Raw genomic sequence first — 22,245 nt, 5'->3', positions numbered from 1 at the left:
GAATGCTAGTCCCTGCACATTACACAGAATCATAGAACTAAAGCGTTGGAAGGGACCCTGATCAGATGAAAGTTTAATTTATTTTAAACAAGGGTGAATCAGACAGATCCTATCCTTGTGACCTCCCCTGCTGATTTAACAGCTAAATGGAACAATGCTGCTGCATTCAAGTGAGTAACAGTTGTTATGTGATGCATGAATAAGCAGTGACAATTCAGCTAAACTGGCTGAAAACATTTCTCTGGTGATAGTGCAGTGTAAATCATTGTTTTACACATTCTCTTTCAGTGATTTCATTCATTTCATTCATGCTTTCCTGACTCCTGCTGGGTTATGAATCAGAGCTTTAGGCTTCTGTGTGCTAATTCAAATAAGCAGAATATATATATATATACCCTCAGAACTACATCCCTACATCTTATATGCTTAAAGTTTAGTTAATCAAACCTGAAGGTTTGTAATGTCAGGTGCAGTTATTTGGGTTATGTAAAATACAGCAGAAATAGAAAAGGATTATCAAAGGAGAGCAAATAACGGCACTACCAGTTACGGTGCAAGCCTCTGCATTATATCTGTACCTGTATTCCAATGGATAGACATCTGTTTTTCTTGAAATGATCTCTCTTTCTGTCATCTGCAGTAACAGTGGCAACAGTGGTGGTGGTGGTGACAGTAGTAGTGTTGTTGCCCATATGCTGGCTGGCAGGGCCATGGATCTGTGCGTTAGCTGCTTCAATAGCAGCTGTCAGTGCCTTCATACTGTCCAAGCTTTCTGTAGAGTTGCTAAGTCCCGACTGACTGATAATATCTCCCCTTTGCCCATGTCCGTCCATGTAGGCGTCTTGAGCAGATTCCGTGCTGCTCTGGGCTGTGATGGAGATAAAAGGTTTGGTGGAGGTTCTTGGTGGAACAGGAGGTGGTGTCTTCTTATAAGTGGTAATGCAAGAGGAAACTACACGAAATGAAAACAAATCATAATGTAGGTAGAAAAGCAAAGGTGCTAGTTATTTATTCTCTTTCTTCGTTTTAAACCCACAGTACTGACTCAAAGCAATCAAGCTTCATATCAGAAAGAATTTTGCTATTCAGTTTTAAGAAACAAAATTATTCCTAGGTGTATTTTTATTTTTTTGCATCTGAAAAATTCCAAAGACTGACACATCATTTCCTTGGTTTAACAGCTGCTTGTATTCCTATATACTGTAATTGGTTGATATTAAGAAAGGGAGAAAGCCGCAATAATTAAAATCCTTCCTCTAGATTATGAGTAGCTAACCTGTGCCCCTCTAGATGTCATTGGACTCCAGCTTCCTTCATTCCAAGTCAGCTGAACTCAATGGGTTTTCTTAATAGACATGAATAGGATTGCAGTCTTAGAAATGAAATATCTTATTTATTGGCTAGTCCAAGATATTACTGGGTTAAAGACCTAGCAGAAAAGAACTTAGTTAAATGTCAGGAATTATGGGAGTTGTAGTCCAATAGCATCTGAAAGGTCACTGATTCCCCATCTCTGAACCATAGCATTTACACCTTTTGTGTGCAAATTAAATTTAGATAGACATCATCTATATATATTGCTGAAAAGGAAAATTAAGTCTTGCATATTCATAAATAGCACATTACACAAATAGCGACACATCAGTACTTTTGAACACTGGGCAATGAATTAACAGGAAAATCCACTATTGGGGAAAGGGGTTGTAAGACTGTCAGAATGTGGCATGCTTTAACTTGCAAAAACAGGATTCAAGCCATGGAGCACTATGAAGAAAAGCTATCAGCATTGCAATCCTATAAATACAAACTCATAAGTCAGTTTCATTGAGTTCAGTGGGGTTTATTCCCATGTAAATATGCCCAGGATTGCAACTTTAGATGCATAATTCCATGTGAGTTATGTGGTGGCTTAGAATTCTACACCAACCTGGCCTCAGTCATGTGAGCAGATACAGTGGTACCTCAGGTTAAGTACTTAATTCGTTCCGGAGGTCCGTACTTAACCTGAAAATGTTCTTAACCTGAAGCACCACTTTAGCTAATGGAGCCTCTTGCTGCTGCCGTGCCGCCGGAGCACAATTTCTGTTCTCATCCTGAAGCAAAGTTCTTAACCTGAAGCACTATTTCTGGGTTAGCGGAGTCTGTAACCTGAAGCGTATGTAACCTGAAGCGTATGTAACCTGAGGTACCACTGTAGTTTAAATGCTGTAACTGAAAAAAATATGCAGATGAGGCAAATTACCATAAATTTGTTTTAATTACAAAGACATATTCATTTCCAACTCAAAATATGCCATGTAGGTGAAGGCCAGATTCAGACTATTTTTGAATTCTATTCTCTGAATGTCTCCTGCACTCTCTGAAGAGTCTCCCACATTATGCTCCTTCCACTTCTATTTTCATCTTCCACAACAAAAGCCTTGGTCAAATATTCCAAAGTAGAGAAGATGACCTTGAACTCTAGCAGTTAGCATGCATTCTCCCACCCATAGTAATCTTTCCCCAAAAGGTGGCTTTGAACTCACCTCCTCCTGCTAAAGTGTTTTCCTGGTTTATAAATTTATTATTTATTATGACAAGAATACAAGGAAAGGACAGAAAAAGGTGAATCTAACAGATTCTCCAGAAAGCCTCTCAGTGATATGATCAGGCATGGATTAGCTTTCATAAATAATATGTTCAATAAATTTTACATGCTAAAACAAGGAAACAGGGAGGGGAAAGGCACAAAGGAAAGATTGTTTGAAACAAGTTAATGCAAAACCTTTCTTTCCTTGGAGTCACATTTGTGCAGACTGAACCAACAGCAGAAGCAGGCAGGCTGCGAATCATAGGTGGGGGAGCCCCAGGCTCCTCATTACTGGAAATGATGTAAACTACTTGCCACTCCTTTGCTGAAACTACAACAAAACAAAGCTAAAGACACGGCCTTCAGCACATGCTTCTAAATGTCAGCGCTAACCGGAGGTCTTAAAGTGTTCGTGGTGAGCCAGTGAACTGCGTGCTTCGGTTTTATTTCCAAACACTCCAAGAGCCTAGCAACTTGAGACATGGCAACATGTCGGTTCTTTAAAAGGCATTTCGTTTTATGTTAACTGCAACATTTTGAGGGAAAAATAAGAGTTCTACCACAGAGACCAAAAGAAGAAAAGATTTGATAACTTGACACTTTACGTTTCTGGCCAACAGCAGTTGCCAAGTCCTGCAAGGCAATGTGCAGTCTGCAAAGAATAAAGAGTTTCACATCATCACTGCCTGGGACAGGGAGAAGACAGTGGCAACGGTGGTCAAAACAAATGCCAGCCAGACTGATTTGGCTAAAATAGGTAGCCTCAGCAGAGAAAACTGGGTTCCACTTCAGTTTGATATATGGCTTCCAACTGAAGAACCTTAAGCAATTCTTCACTATTCTACCTCACCTCCTAATTAATAAATTGAGAACGTCAGCAGTCTGCTTCAGTGGTTGTTGCAATGATAAAAGAGGAAAACCCTTCAAATGTTGAAAAGGAGAGAGGGGTACACTTGACTTTGCCTCTGCATTCTGAGCATGAGGGGAGTTTCCTGTTGGCCCAGGATTCTTCCTTCTTCATAGCTCAAAAATCTAGTTTGAGCTTTATTAAGAAAGACAATGTAAACAATTAGCTTTGACTTAACAAGGAACCTTTGTCACACTTCTGTTACCTGATGGGAGAATATTTATCCCAACGGAAAAAGGGGAGAGAGTTTATTTTAGCAACTAATGGTTGCAAAGCACTTAGTCATGGAACAGGAATTTAAAACAAGGAGTGCCAACCATAAAGCACAGAAGGAAGTGAAAGAGCAAACTACTTCCAGGCTCGCTTAATAGTTAATAACAAGAGTTAATAACAAAGGTTGCACTGTAAGTGTGTCTCAGCATGTTGTACATTCTCCAGGAAGCAAAGAAAAAATATGATATTGGAGTCACAGACTATGTAGTTACTGCACAACTGGGGGATGCTGAAAAATAAGACTGACAAACACACAACTGACAGGAACATAGTGTTATGAGTTGGTGATGGGGAGGGGGTAGGCTGTACATCTGCCCCCTACTTCTAATTCCTGAAATAATCAGGCTAGCTTCTTCCTGAGGTTATAGCCTAGGACTAGGCAATGGGCAGGTCGTTAAGGGAACAAAACAGCTCAGCCTCAGGGGGTGAAAACTATGGGACCCCCTTCCCTTAACTGGACGATAGTTAAAAAGGCATTAACATAAATGGGAAATAAATTCAACTAGTCTAGAAACATTAACTCCAATATTTTTAAACCTTCAATATGCCCATCATTATGATAGGCAGAATATGCAGGAGGAAAAACATTGTAAGCAACTGAGAAATGCAGTGAAAACCCCAAGGAAAACTTCAATAAAAATTGTTTTTTAAAATATGCAGTGAAAATCTCCCAAAGGTAAATATCACCTCCTTAATTCATATCTATACTCCTGTTCAGATTTCCAGTTGCTGGAAGTAGCACAACTTTTTTCCTGATTGTGAGCTTAGGCTGGTATCCTTTCCTCAGAGATGTCCATCAAGACTTCACCTGGGTTCTGACTGTGGTTGTGGCCAGCTTCACAGCCTCTATGAACTCAGTATATGTGGATAAGATAAGGACTGTGGGTTGAATCTAGCAATATCATGTCTTTTTTTTAAAAAAGGAAAACTTCTGCTAATTAGCAAAACACTATTTGAAGTATAAAAGGTAAAGGGACCCCTGACCATTAGGTCCAGTCGTGACTGACTCTGGGGTTGCGGCGCTCATCTCGTTTTATTGGCCAAGGGAGCCGGCGTACAGCTTCCAGGTCATGTGACCAGCATGACTAAGCCGCTTCTGGTGAACCAGAGAAGCACATGGAAACGCCGTTTACCTTCCCGCCGGAGCGGTACCCATTTATTTACTTGCACTTGATGTGCTTTCGAACTGCTAGGTTGGCAGGAGAAGGGACCGAGCAACGGGAAGTATACTTTAGGCTTTTTTCATACAAACATTTAAATTGATTTATGCATATCCAGTACTTGTAAAATCAAATGTGACTGGAATGCCTCCTTCCATCCTGCTTTTACAATACACTTAAATTATACATTTCAGACTGAAAGAAATCACTTGCAAAAACATGCAGGTGCATTTCCAGGTGGCTTCTCTCTCTGTCCCCTTTCATTTACACCTAACACACAAGAACAGTCTTAAGGGTGCAACAAACTGGGCTCTACCTTAAATATTATCTATATCTATCTATCTATCATCTATCTATCTTTCTATCTATGATCTATCTATCTATCTATCTATCTATCTATCTATCATCTATCATCTATCTATCTATCTATCTATCTATCTATCTATCTATCTATCTATCTATCTATCATCTATCTATCATCTATCATCATCTTCATTTCAGAGTTCCTTCCAAAGAAAAGAGGAGAGGATTACTTCACAGCCAATCAGGGTGCAAGGCAAGAAGGCAATAGGAAATCTGTGTTCCTCAGGTCAGGAAAATGTTATCTCTATTTTTGATCCATAACTTGCCTTCTGGAAGAGCTAGAGACTTGCTTTACTTTTATTTATTTTTAAAAATGAAAGCTCAGACTATGGGGCCTCTTGCAGCTATGGGCTGAGGTGCAATTACTCCAATTGTGTCATGAATAATCTAATGCTGTAATGAAACAAATGTAAGAAAAGAATTGAGACAATATTAGGAAAACAGATTTTGCCTGTTCTCAAGTCAAAGTTCCCTGGAGATGCGTAGCTAAAAAAGGAAAAAAAACCAAAAATTGGAGCTTGATGTATTGCAAGGGGGAAAAAAATGTTTACAGCATCTCTCCTATAAAGAATTTTTTTGACTACTTCTATTAATTTTTGTAGGCGATCCTGTTCCCCTTTCCTGAATAGGAAACATGCACATGTAATCATGAATCCTGATGGCACAAAAATAAGTTGCAAATAGTTGCCAGGGCAACAAATTCCTAGCTATTAGATTGAATACCATCTGCCCCCAAAGGAGTCCTGTTGACAATACATTTACAATCACCCTGGGGCCCAGATAAAACCATTCCAATAAATCAGGGATACCAAACACCTATTGTCTAAAGTCTTTGGCTAATGCCAAGTCAGTAGCACTCATTGTTTCAGAAAGTAAAGGATTAAGACAAGGAAGGGAAAGGGGGGAAGGGGGTCCTGGGATACATGAAAGTTGAGAGACTGCCAGGCCAAACTTGTGGTTTAAACAAATGAGCTAAGTGAAAAGCATTCTACCCCCTCCCTTAGTGCCACATATCCCTGGACACAATAAAGAAATGTATTTGGCCTGGGTCATGTAATGGGGTGTGAAGGTCTCTCTAAGGACAGTTTCGCTGCATGTGAGACTTCAGACATAGAATGTGCTGATTCTAGCGCATACTGTGCACAGTCAAGCCCTGGGCTCACTTTGTATGTTATTATGGGGATTCAGATTACATTTCTTTACTTGAATTATTCTGGGCCTGTCAACAGCTTAAAGACTTCATAGCTGGACAACTGCCTGGCTTTTTAGCTGTTCAAGTGATTAATGAAGCGATTAAAAATTACTATACTAGTATCTCAGTGCAGGTGCTATTTTGAGGATAAAGAATTAACAACAACATGTTTGCTTAGTTCAATAGCTACATGCCTTTCTTTTTTGGGATGGCAGTGAAGTATTTTGAAACGCATTCTTGACTTGTGCAATTTACTGTACAAAAATTCCCCTCATCAGACCTTCCATAGAGAAAGCTTTTTAATTAAAAGCTGGTTACAAAATCTGCACTGTAAAGTTGAGTCTCAAAAGCCTGGCACCCCATTTCTAAACCCCTCATTCTGCTATGGGTGCACTTATGCTTGAGGGACATAGTATAGTGTTTCTAAGATTTAACATTTATAAAAGCTGCACTGAAAGTATAATAGTAAGACTCCAGTATAAATGAATGAATGAATGAGCTATGTTGCCCAAGAAGAATACAGTGGCTGGTGGCAAGTTAGGTCATAGCTGTCAACTTACAGATTTGAAAATAAGGGACCAGCAGCCTTGAAAATAAGGGACCAGCAGCCAAAATAAGGGACCTGCAGCCTCACCTGTTCCAGGCACTCCAGTCTTCCTGTCCTCCTGCAGTCTGGTCAAACTCATGCTGGTAGCTTCGAGAACACTGTCCAACCAACTTTGTAACCAGAGGTTCAACTGAATAGAATCTGAATCACATGCACCACAAGGCCTATGCAGCCTCAACTTAAGATGGCTCCCCAGTCTGGCTTTGCACTGCAAAGTTTGCAGCAGCACGTGCAACAAAATGGCGTCCAGCATTCAAAAAACCCCTCAGCTTGCATTAACTAGCCACACACAAGGCATGCAAGCTCCACCCCCCAGTCGTTCTTAGACTTCTTATTGGGTGAGCAACACAGCCAAGCAACACAGTTGGAGCCTCCTTCCTCCCTGGCCGGTAGGGAGGGAGGGAGAGGAGCTGCTTCCTTTGAAATTTAAGGGACATCATTTAAGGGACATCTATCAATAAGGGACAGCAGCGGGACATGGCACTGGAATAAGGGACTGTCCCTTCAAATAAGGGACACTTGACAGCTATGAGTTAGGTATCCTAACAGAAACAAGGCAAAATACATTTCTTTGTTTTTAACTGGTAGACAGTAAAATAATTTGTTTGTAAAAAAGCATGTGTGTAAAAAAAACATGATAGTAAATTTGTTGATCATGGTGCTTAACTCACAGTGGAGAGGTTTCACATTTGTACAGATTTAAATGTGCCTTTTCAAGCTTAGTTGAACCTGTAATATTTTGTCATTATTCAGAAGACAGATCACTGGGTTTATAATCAGAATCTACCTACTCTTCATTGAAAAATGTATTCGAAATTACATAAGCCATTTTAGACTGCAATGCTAAGCATGGTTATTTAGAACTACAGTATCTAAGTTATACTGAAATCCACAGGACAAGTCTAGGAATATATGTAAGCTTAAAATGTAAAGTATGTACTAAAATAGCTTACATGAGAGTGGCATGTAACAATATTTTGACTGCAAACAATAAGAATGAAAATTGCTTCTTATAGTCCCAATGTACGAAAAGATATTTATTACCTTTCATGTTCCCCAGATGAGTGGAATACATTTTGTCAAGTACATAGCATCATGATTAACTTGCCATTTCCTGAACAGGCCTAAATGGTGGGATCACATCAGTGTGAGGTGAATTCTGTTACTTTAAGAGAATTTACATTGTCTCTCAAGCTAGCAATTCCTTTTATCTTTGCTGAACAAAAGGAGAAAAGAAAGCCTACAGGAGGTCTTTACTGCTTGGTTTGTGGCTCTTTACAGATTGAGTCAAGCCTTACATATTAAACAGAATCTAAATTTCAAATGTGTAAAAATGTTCTCTCTCTGTTAACTAAAGATGATACTTATTATTCAGGTTTAGATCTCTATCAGATGATCTAGTGAATGCAGGTTTCCCCCTAGAATTTCTGCATAATGGCTTTTTAAAGTATCTGCCACACAGTGGCTGGAGTTCCAAGGGCTGTGTTCATATTCCAGCAAAGTATGGGTTTTTTTCAACTGCCCTGTTTCAATGATAGTCTCCCAAGACCCCTGGAACACCAAGGGGGGGGGGCGGCTGCAAGGAACAATTAAGTGTAGCCAGGTGGCAGTGCAGAGAGTGGTAAGGTAAGAACATTCAGAGTAAACTGGGTTCAAGACTGCCTCTGTCTATCACAGCCACACTTCTTCCCCAGGTGCCCAGGTGCAAAAGAGGGATAAATTGTGAAATTATTTGCACATCCGGGAGAATGTTAGACTTGAACTATTAAGCAGCGGCTCCTACTTGGGAACAAGTCCTGAAGAAGTACGTGGGACATAAATCTGAGCAAATGTGGATGGGGTGGAGGGTAATATAACATAATAGGTTTCTGGCATGCTGTTATGGCAGTCATGATATGTGATGTGTCACACATTCTCCACACAGGAACAACAACAACTTCTTAATCTATTTCTCTGGTAAATCTCTAGAGTCCACATAAAAGTTCATTTGTACTGTCCTACCGTGTGTGTGTTTGTGTGTTTACGTGTTGAGAATCCTGCATTTGTGACAGATTTCAGTGTGAATTACATATTAGATTATATACTAGATAGGATTATAAAGTGTGGGCTGTATATACTGTATTTTCATCTGTACACACACACACACACACACACACACACACACACACACACACCGCCCTATACTCAGAGGTCTCAGGATGGGTCACAGAATAAAATCAGAATATAAAACCACAAAATACATAATCAAAATAAAAACAACAGCACAATAACCCAATAACTCCTCCATAACTGCTTTCTGAAGGCCATATACTATGTTCTCATGAATATTTTTCTAGATTTGTTGTGTGAAATCATGGGGAGCCTTATGCATTTGTGGTGACCCTGGTTTGTGGTGTTTGGGGACACTGAAGGGGGTTGCAGGTGCCTCCAATTCTGGAAAGGTTTAGCATTATTGTACTGAACTGTGTTTTCTGTGGAGTACAGGGCAAATGTAAACATTGTAACTGGAGGCACATCCCATGGTTATTCAAGTGGTAAATTTATGGCAAACTGCCAGCTGCTTAAGCAGTTTCTTCTGAAGTTACAAAGTATACTGTATTGCCACATTGCTCTTTGTTTAAGAGCATGGGGTTGTGAAACTTAAAATCTTTGTGCAGTCCTCTCAAAAGGCAATTTTCAAACGGAAAGGTATCACCTAATCTGTTTTGTGTCTTTTACTTCCTTCTAAAACAAGTAATACTCACTGACCTGCTAGATAACCTTCCAACTGAGCTAATGCAGCTGCGTCAACAGATAAGGACATAAAAGAACTCTGCTGGATCAGAACAAAGACCCATCTAGTCCAGCATCCCGTTCTCCCAGTGCCAACCAGATGTCTATGGGATGCCCAAAAACAGGAGCTGAGAGTGACACCACTCTCCCAAATTGTGATTCCCAGCAACTGGTACTTAGCAGTGGTGGCATTCATGATGCAAGGCCCTTTCCACCTGGCCTAGGGGATGGGGCCCACACTCACCCAGCCCTACTATGTTAAATATGTACTCTGTAGTTGACCTCCTTTTAATGTTTTGTGGGGGTTTTCCCAAAATCTTTCAGATAATATTTTAGCTTTCTGTTACGTTGCTTTGACTGTATACTCTATATATCTGACTTTCTTCAGATTGTTTTATTTATGTTTTATTGATATAATATGCTGTAAACAGCTTTGAGATTTTTCTTAAAAAGATAAAGCGGTATAGAAATTAAATATAAAAATGATGTGTGCTGAAAATAAAAAGAACCTGATGTAATCTTAAAAGGGGGGGGGGAACCACTTGAAACCAGGCAAATATTGAGAGATGCAATTTTAAACTGGTAGCACAAGATATGGGAAAGCAACTCCTGCTTGTGGTTGTGAAATTTTACCTGCATTGCTTGATTTCACAGTATCATCAGTGCCAGAAATAATTTGGGAGAGTATCCAGATGTTCAGCAACATCTGGGTCTTGGATCAATGAGCCCTTCCTGGAGCTCTCCACCATCACCTTCCCTTCCCAAACCTACTTGTATAAACAATCTGGAGATTCCCAGAATTGCAGTCAAAGGAATTACATTCCTCATGGTTCTTGGCAGCCCTGGATATGCATGCAGCACATGCCTGAAACACTATCTATGGCTGAAATGGGTGACATGAAAGGGATAATTTTGCGTCAGGCCTGGTGCCTGGAGGAGATTGGACATAATTTCTTTCATCATGCTTTTAGCATAGGCTGCTGCCTGGGATTTCTGTTGAAGCCAGTGGCAAACCTCTGGTTCAATTCAGATCAACAGTGCCCCCTAGAGTGTCAGGAATTGTGCACCCTGCACAGTGCAGCCTTAATTGACAGCTATTCATTGTTTTGCTTCTGAATAAACATCAGCAAGTTAGTCCCTTTCTCCCAAAGGCTAGTTGGCTAGCTTTCTCGTCATGTAAGTGCAGAGTCATTACCAGGGGTTGACAAGGTTTACCTCGCCTTGGCTGGTTCACTCCAGTGGAGATCCCTCTGTGGGCCAGATCACACACGGACACGAGCGCCCGCAATTTCCGGCATCTGCGTCTGCACAGATTCGATTTCCGGTGCCGCAGAAGTGAGTCCCCGCACCACGCTGGTTTAGCACAGTGTGTGGGGACTTGCTGAGTGGGTGGCTCGGTTCGGGAGCGGCTCGTGGGCTGGTTAAACGACCCCCATGAGCTGCTTGTTGCCCATGGGCCTTAGGTTGCCGACCCCTGGTCATTACAAAGGTGGAACTGGCCCTTAAGTAATTTTCTTTTTTTTAAATAATTTTTATTAAAAGTTTAAGAATTACAGAAAGAAATAAAGAGAAAGAAAAAGTAAACAATACAAATCAATACATTACAATACGTATAAAAAAAACAAACAAAAGACGCAATACATCAAAACAAAAACAAAAGCAAAAACAATTAAAAACACATCCAATATTTCCGTATCTTTATCTTTCATTAACTTGTTTCATCGACCTCCTCACACCTCCCTTTTTTGTGTTCCAGTTATCAATTATTTCAGCAAAACCTTTCCATCTTTCACTGTTTTCTGTCATTTAATTGTCTTAATTTATTTTAACCTTATCTTACCATTAGAACCCTAAAACTTATTTATACTTAACTCCTTATAACATTTCTACTAAAGCTGTATAATTTCATTCCAACATTTTTCTAACACTCATTAATTTTACAATATTTCTCTAAATAAATTTTTAAACTTTTTTCCAATCTTCTTCCACCGTCTCTTCTCCCTGGTCTCAGATTCTGACAGTCCTTTCTATCGATTCCATATGGTCCATCAACCTGGTGATCTTCTGTCTGAGGCTCTTAACTCTTTTCCATGTCCCTTCTGCAGATCCTCATATTTATACATGCACTTTACTTTATCTTCTGCTGATCTTGTTCTTAATTTCCTTCCTTTGGCACTGAGGAGTAGATCTCGGGGGAACTCCAACCTAACAATGTCTTTATTCCTTCTCGACAGGTCAGCCCATTCTCCATAGTCAGAACTAAAGTCCAAAAGATATTTCAGAGCGTGTTTCAAAATCCCTCCAAAGCTAAAGGCCCCCACAACTCCAATCTCCCCCTGACCCAAATCCAGATCCCAAAAGCCAGAACATCCCTGCATAAGGGGATCTATCCAGCTTTCCTTCTCCAATCCAAGTGGGACTCCATCCCTCCAAATCTGGCTTTCTCTAAATTCAACCGTAAAAGGCAACAGCTTATGTTCATCAAATTGCCTCTGTAAGGCTGGGGCACTTTTCACTTGTGTTACTTGAGGTTCAACAACAGCTTTCTCCCTTGTCTTCTCCACAGCTTGCCCTGTCAAAGCTGATTCCTGAATCGATTCCTGAGTAGTTTCTGTATAGGTATTCACTTTTTGTCCCAAATCAGTCATTTTTTGTCCCAAATTGTCAATTTTAATAATAATCACATCCATGTTCTCATGAAGCTGTTCCAATAAAGCACTTGTCTTGCAAAATGCAATCACTAAGGCTTCTTCTGTCGACATTCTTGTGCAAGGTCAATCTCTGATTCTCACGGTCTTTAATCTCTGCAGCTGGAAAATTCCCCAGCTCCACTCCTGCAACAGTTTCAAAAGCTCCCTCTAGGGGAAACAATTTCTATTTGTATCCATCCTTTTAAACGCACATCCAGCAACAAAGTTAGTTTCAATCCTTTTTAGGTGCAAAAGGAAACAATGGAAACAATATATTTCTCTTATTTAACTATCTGTCAACATATGTTTCATTCACAGTCAATGACTTTCCCAAAACGTCAATCTTACTGGCAGCCCGTTCCCAGGTTCAAAACGGTGGTAATTTATCTTTCTTCACTCTCTCTCCTGCAGGCTTAGGCAATCTAAAATTTCCCCCCTCTTCTCCTGCTTCCAAGGGGGGGTTTAGTAATTTTAACCGATGGAGATTTAATCCTTTACAAAAGGCTTTCCAAGACTTTAGCTTGCAACGTCTTTGCTTGAATCTATTTACAAAAGAGGAAGGCGGACTTCCTGTTTGAAACCTTCCCGTTTCGATGCCAAATTAAGATATTTAGAGATCCAATTTTCCGTTCTACTCATGGGTAGTTGTTTAAAGTCCAATTGTCCCCAGGAAAAAGTCAGCGCTCTCCGGCAACAGCAATGCGGCTTCACTCCGTGAAAGAAGCAGTCTATTCGAAGCACCACACCGCTCACCCCACGTCACTCCGGATCCCCGAAACCGGGTTTCCCCACGAGTAGGGGAGGCGCAAAAGGTGCCAGCCGAATCCCACATCCACAGGCTTCTCCCGCCTGTGGTTTTTAGAGGGTCTCCGCCTTCGCCGTGGCGGCCAGACCCTAATTTCCACGAAGCGGATTCCTCCCGATCAGAGGAAGTCCGCCATTGCCGGAGGCGCTAACCCGGAAGTCCGGCCCTTAAGTAATTTTCTAACTGGATAACAAGCTGGCTAGCATCAGAAACAAAAAGCTTCTTTCCTCAGTAGTACATACAACAATGCATCTTCACAAAGGAGTAGATTTTTGCAAGTTGATTTCCATTAAAATGTGAGGATTCACTCTAGATCAGGCATGTCTAAAGTCTGGCCCAGGGGCCTAATCCAACCCCTGTGGCCTTAAAGAATGTCAACAACTACTATGGGAGATAATCCCAAAAATAGCTCAACAGCTCTGGGTGGAAATCTCCCCAAAAGGTCAACAACTTCAATCCTAAAGACTTCAATTCCTAAAAAAAAAAAAGGTCAACAACTCTGGTTGGCCCTCACACATGTTCACTTTATCAATGGCCCTCTTTGAAAAAAGCTTGGACACTCCTGCACTAGATGGTGCCAATGGATTGATGCATAATCAGAAATCTGCTTTATCTGAGGATATCATGGACTGGCTGGATGCAGAGGAGTGATGGAACCACCAGCTGGGGAAGCCCCAAGGGAAGAAGGCTCAGAGCCAGGGGATTGGTGGTGGAATGCTAATGAATGATAAGATGGAGAAGAGGGAGCAGACTGGGAGGAAGAGGTTTTAGAAGCTGAAGAGGTAACAGGCTTTAGTGACCAGGAAGAGGCTGTGGCAGAGAGCAGTCCAGAATCAGAGGCAGAAGCGGATACTGGAGAGGAGAGAGGCCAAGAGGCAGAGATCACGCAGGCTGCTGAAGAAGCCAGGGAATTTTTCCTCCTGCTGTGACCAGCTCCCTTTCCCCTGGTCTTCCAGAACCCGTAGCGGTATGAAGAGGTAAGAGCAGAGACAGAAAAGATTTAGCAGCCTCAGGTTGCTTGGGAAGAAACTGGGAGGGTGAGCCTTAGTGGGAAGGTGGGGATCTTCAGTCCTTGCAATTGCCTCATTGGCGTAAGATCTACTGGGAAGAGTTTCTGTGCTCACTAGGCCTGAGCTGTTTTGTTTCTTTGAATAAAGAGTTAACTTCATTGGCGAGGAGTTACTGCTGACCTGCTCCTGACACTTGTCCTGACAGATTCTCTCTTCTGCAAGGAACTGTGCCACATGCTCTGCTCATGCAGGTAACATGCAAGGAAATAAATTAGGGTGATTTTTTTTATTTGAGTTGCAAGTCTCTCTGTGTGATTGTTGCCTTCCTTTTCTCCTCCTTTTCCCACTGGTTTGCCAAACAAACATTATTTTGTATTTGGACATTTGGCTTCATTTGTTTAAAAATGTTTTTTCTAATACTAAAACTCTCCCCATCTGCTAAGGCTGTGTGGTTACACTACACCCATGTGTTATCAAAATATTTCACTAGGTTTTGTTAAGTACTGTGCCCTCTGGTAAAATAAATCCAAAGCTTCTCTCTTTGTTTAGAGTTGAGTTGAAGGGAGGAGCCCTTTGTAGTAGGGCTCAGAAGCTTCCCAAGCAGCTGAACAGCTTAGACTGCGGTAGGTACACAGTTCATCCTGTCTGGTGGGAGCCTACTGCAGTTCTTCTGTTGGGGAACTTTTATACAAAAAAGGGGTATGCCAGTAACACCCTTCCCCTGCCAGATGCATCACAGAACCCTAGGAGAAAGGCAGAATCTAGATGTCCACATTCACACCACTGTAGTGACAGTGGGAAGGAAGGAGAAGTGGGCCACCATAATTTTCCACATTGTATTACAGTTCTACTTGGGCCACATTTACACCATACATTTAAAGCACTATGGTACCACTTTCAACAGTTGTGATTTCCCCTAGTGAATTCTGGGAGCTGTGATTTCTTAGGGTTGCTGAGAGTTGTTAGGAGATCCCTATTCCCTTCTCAGAGCTACAATTCCCAGAATTCTCTGGGGAAAGGGGTTAACTGTTAAACCAGTGTGGAAATTGTAGCTGTGGAAGGGAAAGAGGGAACTCTTAACAACTCTCATCACTCTTAATAAACTACAGTTCCCAGAATGCTTTGGGGGAAGCCATGACTGTGGTATCATGGTGTATGCCATGAAGGTGGCCTTGGTGAGAACAAGTAATCCACTTCACCACAGAGGAGAGGGGACAGCTTCAGGTTTGAGCAGCCAGCTTGCTTATTGTGTGTGGGTGCCCACATAAGTTAAGATTTCTCTCTTACCCACACAGGCTAAGGTTGAGGATAAGGATGTACTTAAAAGAAAGAAAAAAGGTAAAATAGCAAAAATATACAGAATTCTCCCCCATTCAAAAAAAAGTTAGTACTAGCTTTAATGCTATCTGGAACTAATCTGATCCTGCTCTTCCCCACCAGAAGACGGATGGTCAAATAGTGGCAAGGCACTCATTTTTGGAAGTGATATATTACAAGTTGGTTGGACCTGCTGCCAAAAAGTCTCATGACACCAGAGAACTGATTACCTCTGCTTGGAGAACCTCCCCACAATCACTTAGGTGAATGCAGTGTGCAAAGATTTTAGTAAACCAATCTCTGAATTGTCTCTGCAATCCATGCATGTCCACACAAATGATATACTATTTTTCTTCACAGGAAGCACATACTGTGCAGTTTATACACACTAGGATTTGAGGGGGAAAACATTGATCACTGGAAATACTCAAACTTTAAAGAATTCACTGGCAGGGGCATCTGCCAATGTTTACATCTCTCATAGTGAATATATCTGGCAGCTTAACTCCGTTTTACATGTATTATAATTGTACAGATGGGATTATTCCCAGTCACCCTTTGAGGTTACTGACAACTTCTGATCTACATGACAACTTCTAATCAAACCATTCCAGGAAATCAAAGAAACAACTCATACCCTTGAAGCTTGATCTGGAATTTCTGCCAAAGAGTTTATCTTTGTCAAGCCATAGTCAGTCCTCAACTGTACAGCAAAATAGGCAGATGTGGTTAAGGCACATTTGTGTGTGGAGTTTATAATAAAAAGCAAGGGTCTAGCAAGATTTTAAAACCCATTTTTATTCAGGTCTGCCTGAATGTAAATCAATTCCTGTTTTCACACACATTTTCATGACTAAACAAAGCCCATCAAATGTTGTATTTTATATTGGGAGTGGAGTAGAAACAGCCATGCTATTTGCAACCTTTTCTTTCTTCTCCCTGAGGATATGCAGGAAATAGCTGCATATTCTACACATGGCTTTAGCTGTCACCAGTTTTGCTCCTTCCAGAGTACTGTTCAGGACATCCAGTACAGGGTCAACTTCTTTTGGAAGAGGGAGATCATTAGAAACCCATTCTGAAATAAGAGGAAGTTTTTTGGGACTTGCAGAATTACTCCTGAAGATTGGTTATAATCCGATAAAGTGCTAGGCTAAAAGCACACAGTTATTTTAAGTTTTCCATTAACTTCAATAGAAGTTACACACAGCCAGCTTTCTGTGGACTGCATTCCTGACTAGTTGGTGTGATAAATACTCCATAGTAATATGTGGCATTATATAGCACTCTTCGGGTGTTCAGAGCACTTCATGTACATAATCTCAGTTTATTGTCATGGTAAGATAGGAAAGTAATTAATATTACCCCTGTGTTATGGTTGGGATGGCTGAGCCTGAGAACCGGGGCCTGCCTAAGGCAGAGGTAAGATTTATGTCTTGATTTATAGCTTATCCTCTTTCCTAGAAGGACTGTAGCTCTGGGGTAGTTTACATGCTTGCATGCAAAACACTCCAGGTTCAATTCCTAGCATCTTCAGGTAGAGGTTGGAAAGACTGTGGTGAGCTGTTGCAAGTCACTGCAGTAGGCCAGGGGTGGGAAACCTATGTTTCTCCAGAGGTTTTGGACTTCCAAATACCATCAGTCCCAGCCAGCATGATCAATGATGTGGAGGGTCACAGGTTTTCCCTTTCCTTGTGTAGACAATGCAGAGATAAAAGGCCTAATGGGCAGGATTTGTAATAAGGAAGTATCCTAGATTCACCCTACAAACAGCAGCTCTTAGCAGGAGACTGGATTAGCCATATGACAGAAATGATATGCAGAAATGAAATGTGACCAAAACACTGGCTTAGAAACAGTCCTACATTCCAACCAACAACTTTTCCTTCTCAGAACACTGTTTATAAATATTGTGACTGTGACATAAAGAGGAATCAAAATCAATCCATATACCAAATAATTCTGTGACAAAGACCGACCATAAAAACTGCTGCAACAGCAGAATCCTTTAGAAATGTGGGGATTGCATTAAAGAGAACACTTTGAAGAGCAGAGCACCAAGTACCAGCAGAAGGAAAATGCAGAGACAATTTAATAGCTGACATGGGAAGGAAAGGGAACCAGCTGGCTACTGTCAGGGGAGGAAGGGGAAAAGGGGAATAGAGATGCTGACAAGCTACTGGGCAGCTGCTCTTCCAATTGCACCATAAGCCAAGCAAAGAGACTTTGATCTACTGACCAAGCCTGGGCTTGCAGCCAGGAGTCACATCCTTTCCACAGTAGTTGAAGCCAGTTTCCCCTCACCAGATCTTCTCCTGCTAGCTGATCACAGGACAGACCTTTAATGAAAGTTTCCCAGTCACTGCAGAAATAAGATCCCACAGCCTTCCTATGCCTAAGCATTTATTTTCTCAGATGAAAAAGTGTGACACGCTGCTCTGCTTTCCCATCTTGAAAGGAGCTGAACAATGAAGACTACCCTGAAGTATGTGGATTATAAACCGGTGACTTCATATACAGATGCTGAATGTACAGTTGCAATACCATGACTGGATAAACAGCCCAGCTGAAAGCAGCAGACGTTACGCTACGTGGAAGGAGACTGATACTTGCAGATAAATCTTGGCTGGCGTTATAACTGGATTCGACTCCCAGTTCCAGCCAAAAATTCACATTATAAAGCGATTACTAAAATCTTATAAATAACAGCATTTCTATACAGAGAACAGAGTCAGAGAAATTTTATTAAACACATAATGTGGCTATGGTAATCTCAGTAAGACAATATGGGCCACATTCTGAACTGTATTTCTAAATGGCACTGCCAGGAAAAGAAAGGGGTCAAGGTGCATGCACGCTATTGTGGACCACTTCAAAGTTCACAGAACATTCAGAGACAAGCCCTGGTGTTATTGTGTTAGGAAAAATAGAAGCACAGAATAGTAAAAATGCTATGAGCAGCTGTAAATCACTCATTAGCTTTAGGAAAGAAGGCCAGCACAGTAAATCTACACTTTACAGTTATTCCTTCTTATTTTCTTTATTTTTAAAAAATCTATTTCTGGTGGGCTGGTGGGAAGGTGTGTTCGAGATCTCTCACAGAATTCTTAAAGCCATATCAAACCACTCCTAGAATTTTTAGGAGGGAAGTCATGACAGTTAAACTTAAGATAAAATGAGATTTACATGGGCAGTAGAGATTTGGCCCAATAATGCTTTATTGCAATTCACAGTTACTGCTCCTTACAGTAATGTGGGCGCGGGTGACACTGTGTGCATTACAGTCATACCTCATGTTACGTTTGCTTCATGATACATTTTTCCAGGTTGCATCCTGCGGCGACCCAGAAGCAGTGGAAAGGGTTACTTCTGGGTTTCGCCACTCGCGCATGCGCACAAGTGCCAAATTGCACCACACACCTGCGCAGATACGGCATTTCAGGTTGCGGGCTTTTCATGTTGCAAACGGGCCTCCGGAACGGATCCAGTTCGCAACCAGAGGTACCACTGTACTACTGATGTTGGCACAGAGGTGGGCAACTTCCTCATTTGGTCTGAGAGGCCATTTTCTTCAAACCATGTCCACCTTGCCCCAAAGCCTGACTGCATGTGTGACATCAGTTGTGGAGCAGGTAGAAGCACATATAGATCCTGCTGCAAGAAAGCAGAATTGAACTCCCCCTGCATTGGCTGATGGGTAAGGAGTTCAAAGCTGCTTGTTTTGGGTGCCTGGATGAATTCTTCACAGGAAACTTGCTGCCATAACCGAACCCTGTAGAAAGCAGGACTGAATTCACTGAGCATCAGCGGATGTGCAAATAGTTGACTCCTGCTTAGTTACCACATTTTACTGCACACAGAATTCAGTGCCAGGCATAAAATGTAGATCAAAAAGTGGGAAATGGACAGCCACACACCTTAGAAGGAACCCCCCCCCCACTTATCTTCCCAATTGACCAATTCAGAAAACACAAGCCACCCCTTTGTGGGGGGATTCAGAAAAGCCGAATCTTTTCAGTACCCAGAATTTAAAGCTGAAGAGCACTACTTGTGTCATTTTGGTATTTTGGACTTTCAAAAGAAAAAAGCAGGTTTCCAGGTAAAAGCAAACCACATCACACAGGACATGCCACCGTGTCAGTTCAAAGAGCTCAGTCAGCTCAGTTTTTCATCATGTCTCTTGGAGGTCAGGCAAGGCACTGCAACTCCAAAAATAAACACATCTGTATTCCAAAGGCTCTGGGCTTGTTTTGTTTCTTCCCTCTAAAACAATCTTCTGCTTATAACATTATTTATTTATTTTTTAAATCAAGTACAGACTTGGCATAGTGTAGGATTGAACATGATTCATACAGTAAGTACTTTCTTGAGAGTGGGTGTTCTGTGTGAATTATATGTTATGTGCAAACTTCACTTTACACTGCACTGCTGTCTTGGTGAAACAGATAATTATTCAAAGTTATTCATGAGTTCCATGAAATTTTTATCCACGGTCCCTTGCCCCCTGCACTTTATACTGGCCCATAGTTTCCTGGAACCTTGGACCCAGTAAGTGTTAAAATATAAGCCAGGCTAGTTTCCTGCTGAGGTGATGTGCCATTAGGAGAACAAATGAAGACTCAGAAGACTGTTATAACTTGTATACCATTTTCAGGTACACTTCTTGAAGTAGAGAGACAGAATTCCCTGCCACTCTGAACCAAATGAAGTTACTGAAACATCTTCAAAAGCAACTCCATGAAGAGTATTTATTGGAGAGGTCAAGTCTGCTGGATTTATTAACGTCATGAGTTTTATAGGAGGTATCGTATTGTGGCTCGAAATTGTATCTCATCTGTTACTGCATACGCTTTGCCTATAAAGGTGATCTATACTAATTTTTCAAATGAACAAATAAGTAGCTAACAGAAACTGTAAGAATCCTATGTTTTAAATTCGGGGTGGCCAACTCTCAAGAGACTGCGATCTACTCATAGAGTTAAAAACTGGCAGTGATCTATCCCATTTTGGGGGGTTCAGGTCAAAGTTGTTGAGTTTTTTTAGGAAAGAAAGCCCTGTTTTTTGCGGTTCAGGTCAAAGTTGTTTAGCTTCTTTGGGGGGGGGGGAGTCAGTGATCTACCAGTGATCTACCACAGACGTCCAGTGATCTACCGGTACATCATGATCTACCTGTTGGGCGCTCCTGTTTTAAATGAAAGGGGAAAAAATTAAAGGAATCTTGCCAATCTTGAAACTGTAAAACACTCTGGAAGTCCATTCAATTTATAAGCAGGTGCACATTTAATTATTTTTAAAAACCATATAGAGGTGTTACTTTTTCTACCAAGGAACTTAAATTCCTTGATCAGAAAAGGCAGACTTTGTAATGTCTGAACAGATAGACCTGTGTCTTTTTAACACATGTGAAGCCTAAACAAAAATGATCTAAAGAGCTAATTCTAAACATGTTTCTTTTGCACAAGGAATCTTGGCGCAGACATGAAATATTTATCAGTGTTCACCAAACACTCCAGAGCAGGTCCCCCCTCCCAATACATGTGTGGACATTGCCACAATTTCTTACAGGTGATGGATGATACACGTGCCAAGTATTTGGGACTGGCTGCGTCTTCTCTGCATCATGTACACACAGTGGAAGCTAAATTTGCTAGTCTTTCTACCAGGAAATGTGAGCACAAAATAACTATGTTGTGTTTGAAACAGAATCTTGTCTCCAAAGCTGTGCTATGAACATTATTTAAAAGAACAACATCACCCTCTAGTGTTCAACCAGTCTCATTATTTCAATATTCATAATGCCTGGTGTTAAGACACCAATTGACAAAGATACGCAACAGCAATTGCTTCCTATAACCTAGGAGTGCTTCCAGGAGACTATTCCATGTCTCCTCCATGAAATGTGATGGAGGGTCCCACAATGTCGCCATCCAATTGCAAACCTCCCCTGTTTCCCATGACTTCTTCTGCCTTTCCCCCCGGCAGTAGAAATCCATGAAGGAGGGAAAGAGTGGGGAAATACCAAGACAATTTGCTTTACAGATTTGGATGGGGAAATGCACAATTGAGGCATGGTGGGAGTTGTCCCTGGGGGAGGTGGATATGGCGTTGAGAATGCCCCTCACTTCTCCATGGCTTGCCCTGTATTTCCCATCACTGAGCCAGTTTGGGTCCTTTTCCTGGAACTATAGCTAGCCCCACTGCTGTAGTTGATTGCTCCTTGGAATGAGATCTCATCAATCCCACACTTCAATTAATTCTTTAATTAAGGAATTCAACTATGCCTTTTTAAAAAAGTTATTGTATACATTGTTTGGGGCTGCTTGTTAATGCCATTGAAAAATGCAGCAGTCACATCTAGTGCTGCATATGCATTACAGTGGTACCTTGGGGTAAGTACTTAATTCGTTCCGGAGGTCTGTTCTTAACCTGAAACTGTTCTTAACCTGAAGCACCACTTTAGCTAATGGGGCCTCCTGCTGCTGCCTTGCCGCCGGAGCACAATTTCTGTTCTCATCCTGAAGCAAAGTTCTTAAACCAAGGTACTATTTCTGGGATAGCGGAGTCTGTAACCTGAAGTGTA

The 22,245-nt window shown here is 41.3% G+C and overlaps 1 protein-coding gene and 1 long non-coding RNA gene across 15 annotated transcripts in view; both read right to left on the bottom strand.

Moving 5' to 3' along the window:
• The window catches only part of LOC309539219, a 342,474-nt gene that overhangs the window by 66,722 nt on the left and 253,507 nt on the right, over nucleotides 1-22,245 (bottom strand). The gene's annotated exons all lie outside the window — the stretch shown is intronic.
• Nucleotides 1-22,245, bottom strand: part of DLGAP1 (DLG associated protein 1) — a 294,134-nt gene that overhangs the window by 27,015 nt on the left and 244,874 nt on the right. For all 14 annotated transcript variants that reach the window (XM_082235141.1, XM_082235134.1, XM_082235138.1 and 11 more), the window contains one exon: nucleotides 579-952. In XM_082235141.1, the coding sequence (XP_082091267.1) occupies nucleotides 579-952 (374 nt within the window). The remainder of the gene's footprint in view (nucleotides 1-578; nucleotides 953-22,245) is intronic.

Source organism: Podarcis vaucheri (genome assembly GCF_965113315.1).
Source record: "Podarcis vaucheri genome assembly, chromosome: 8".
Taxonomy (NCBI): Eukaryota; Metazoa; Chordata; class Lepidosauria; order Squamata; family Lacertidae; genus Podarcis; species Podarcis vaucheri.
The sequence above is the reverse complement of the archived record's forward strand: the minus strand, read 5'-3'. Positions and strand labels throughout refer to the sequence as shown.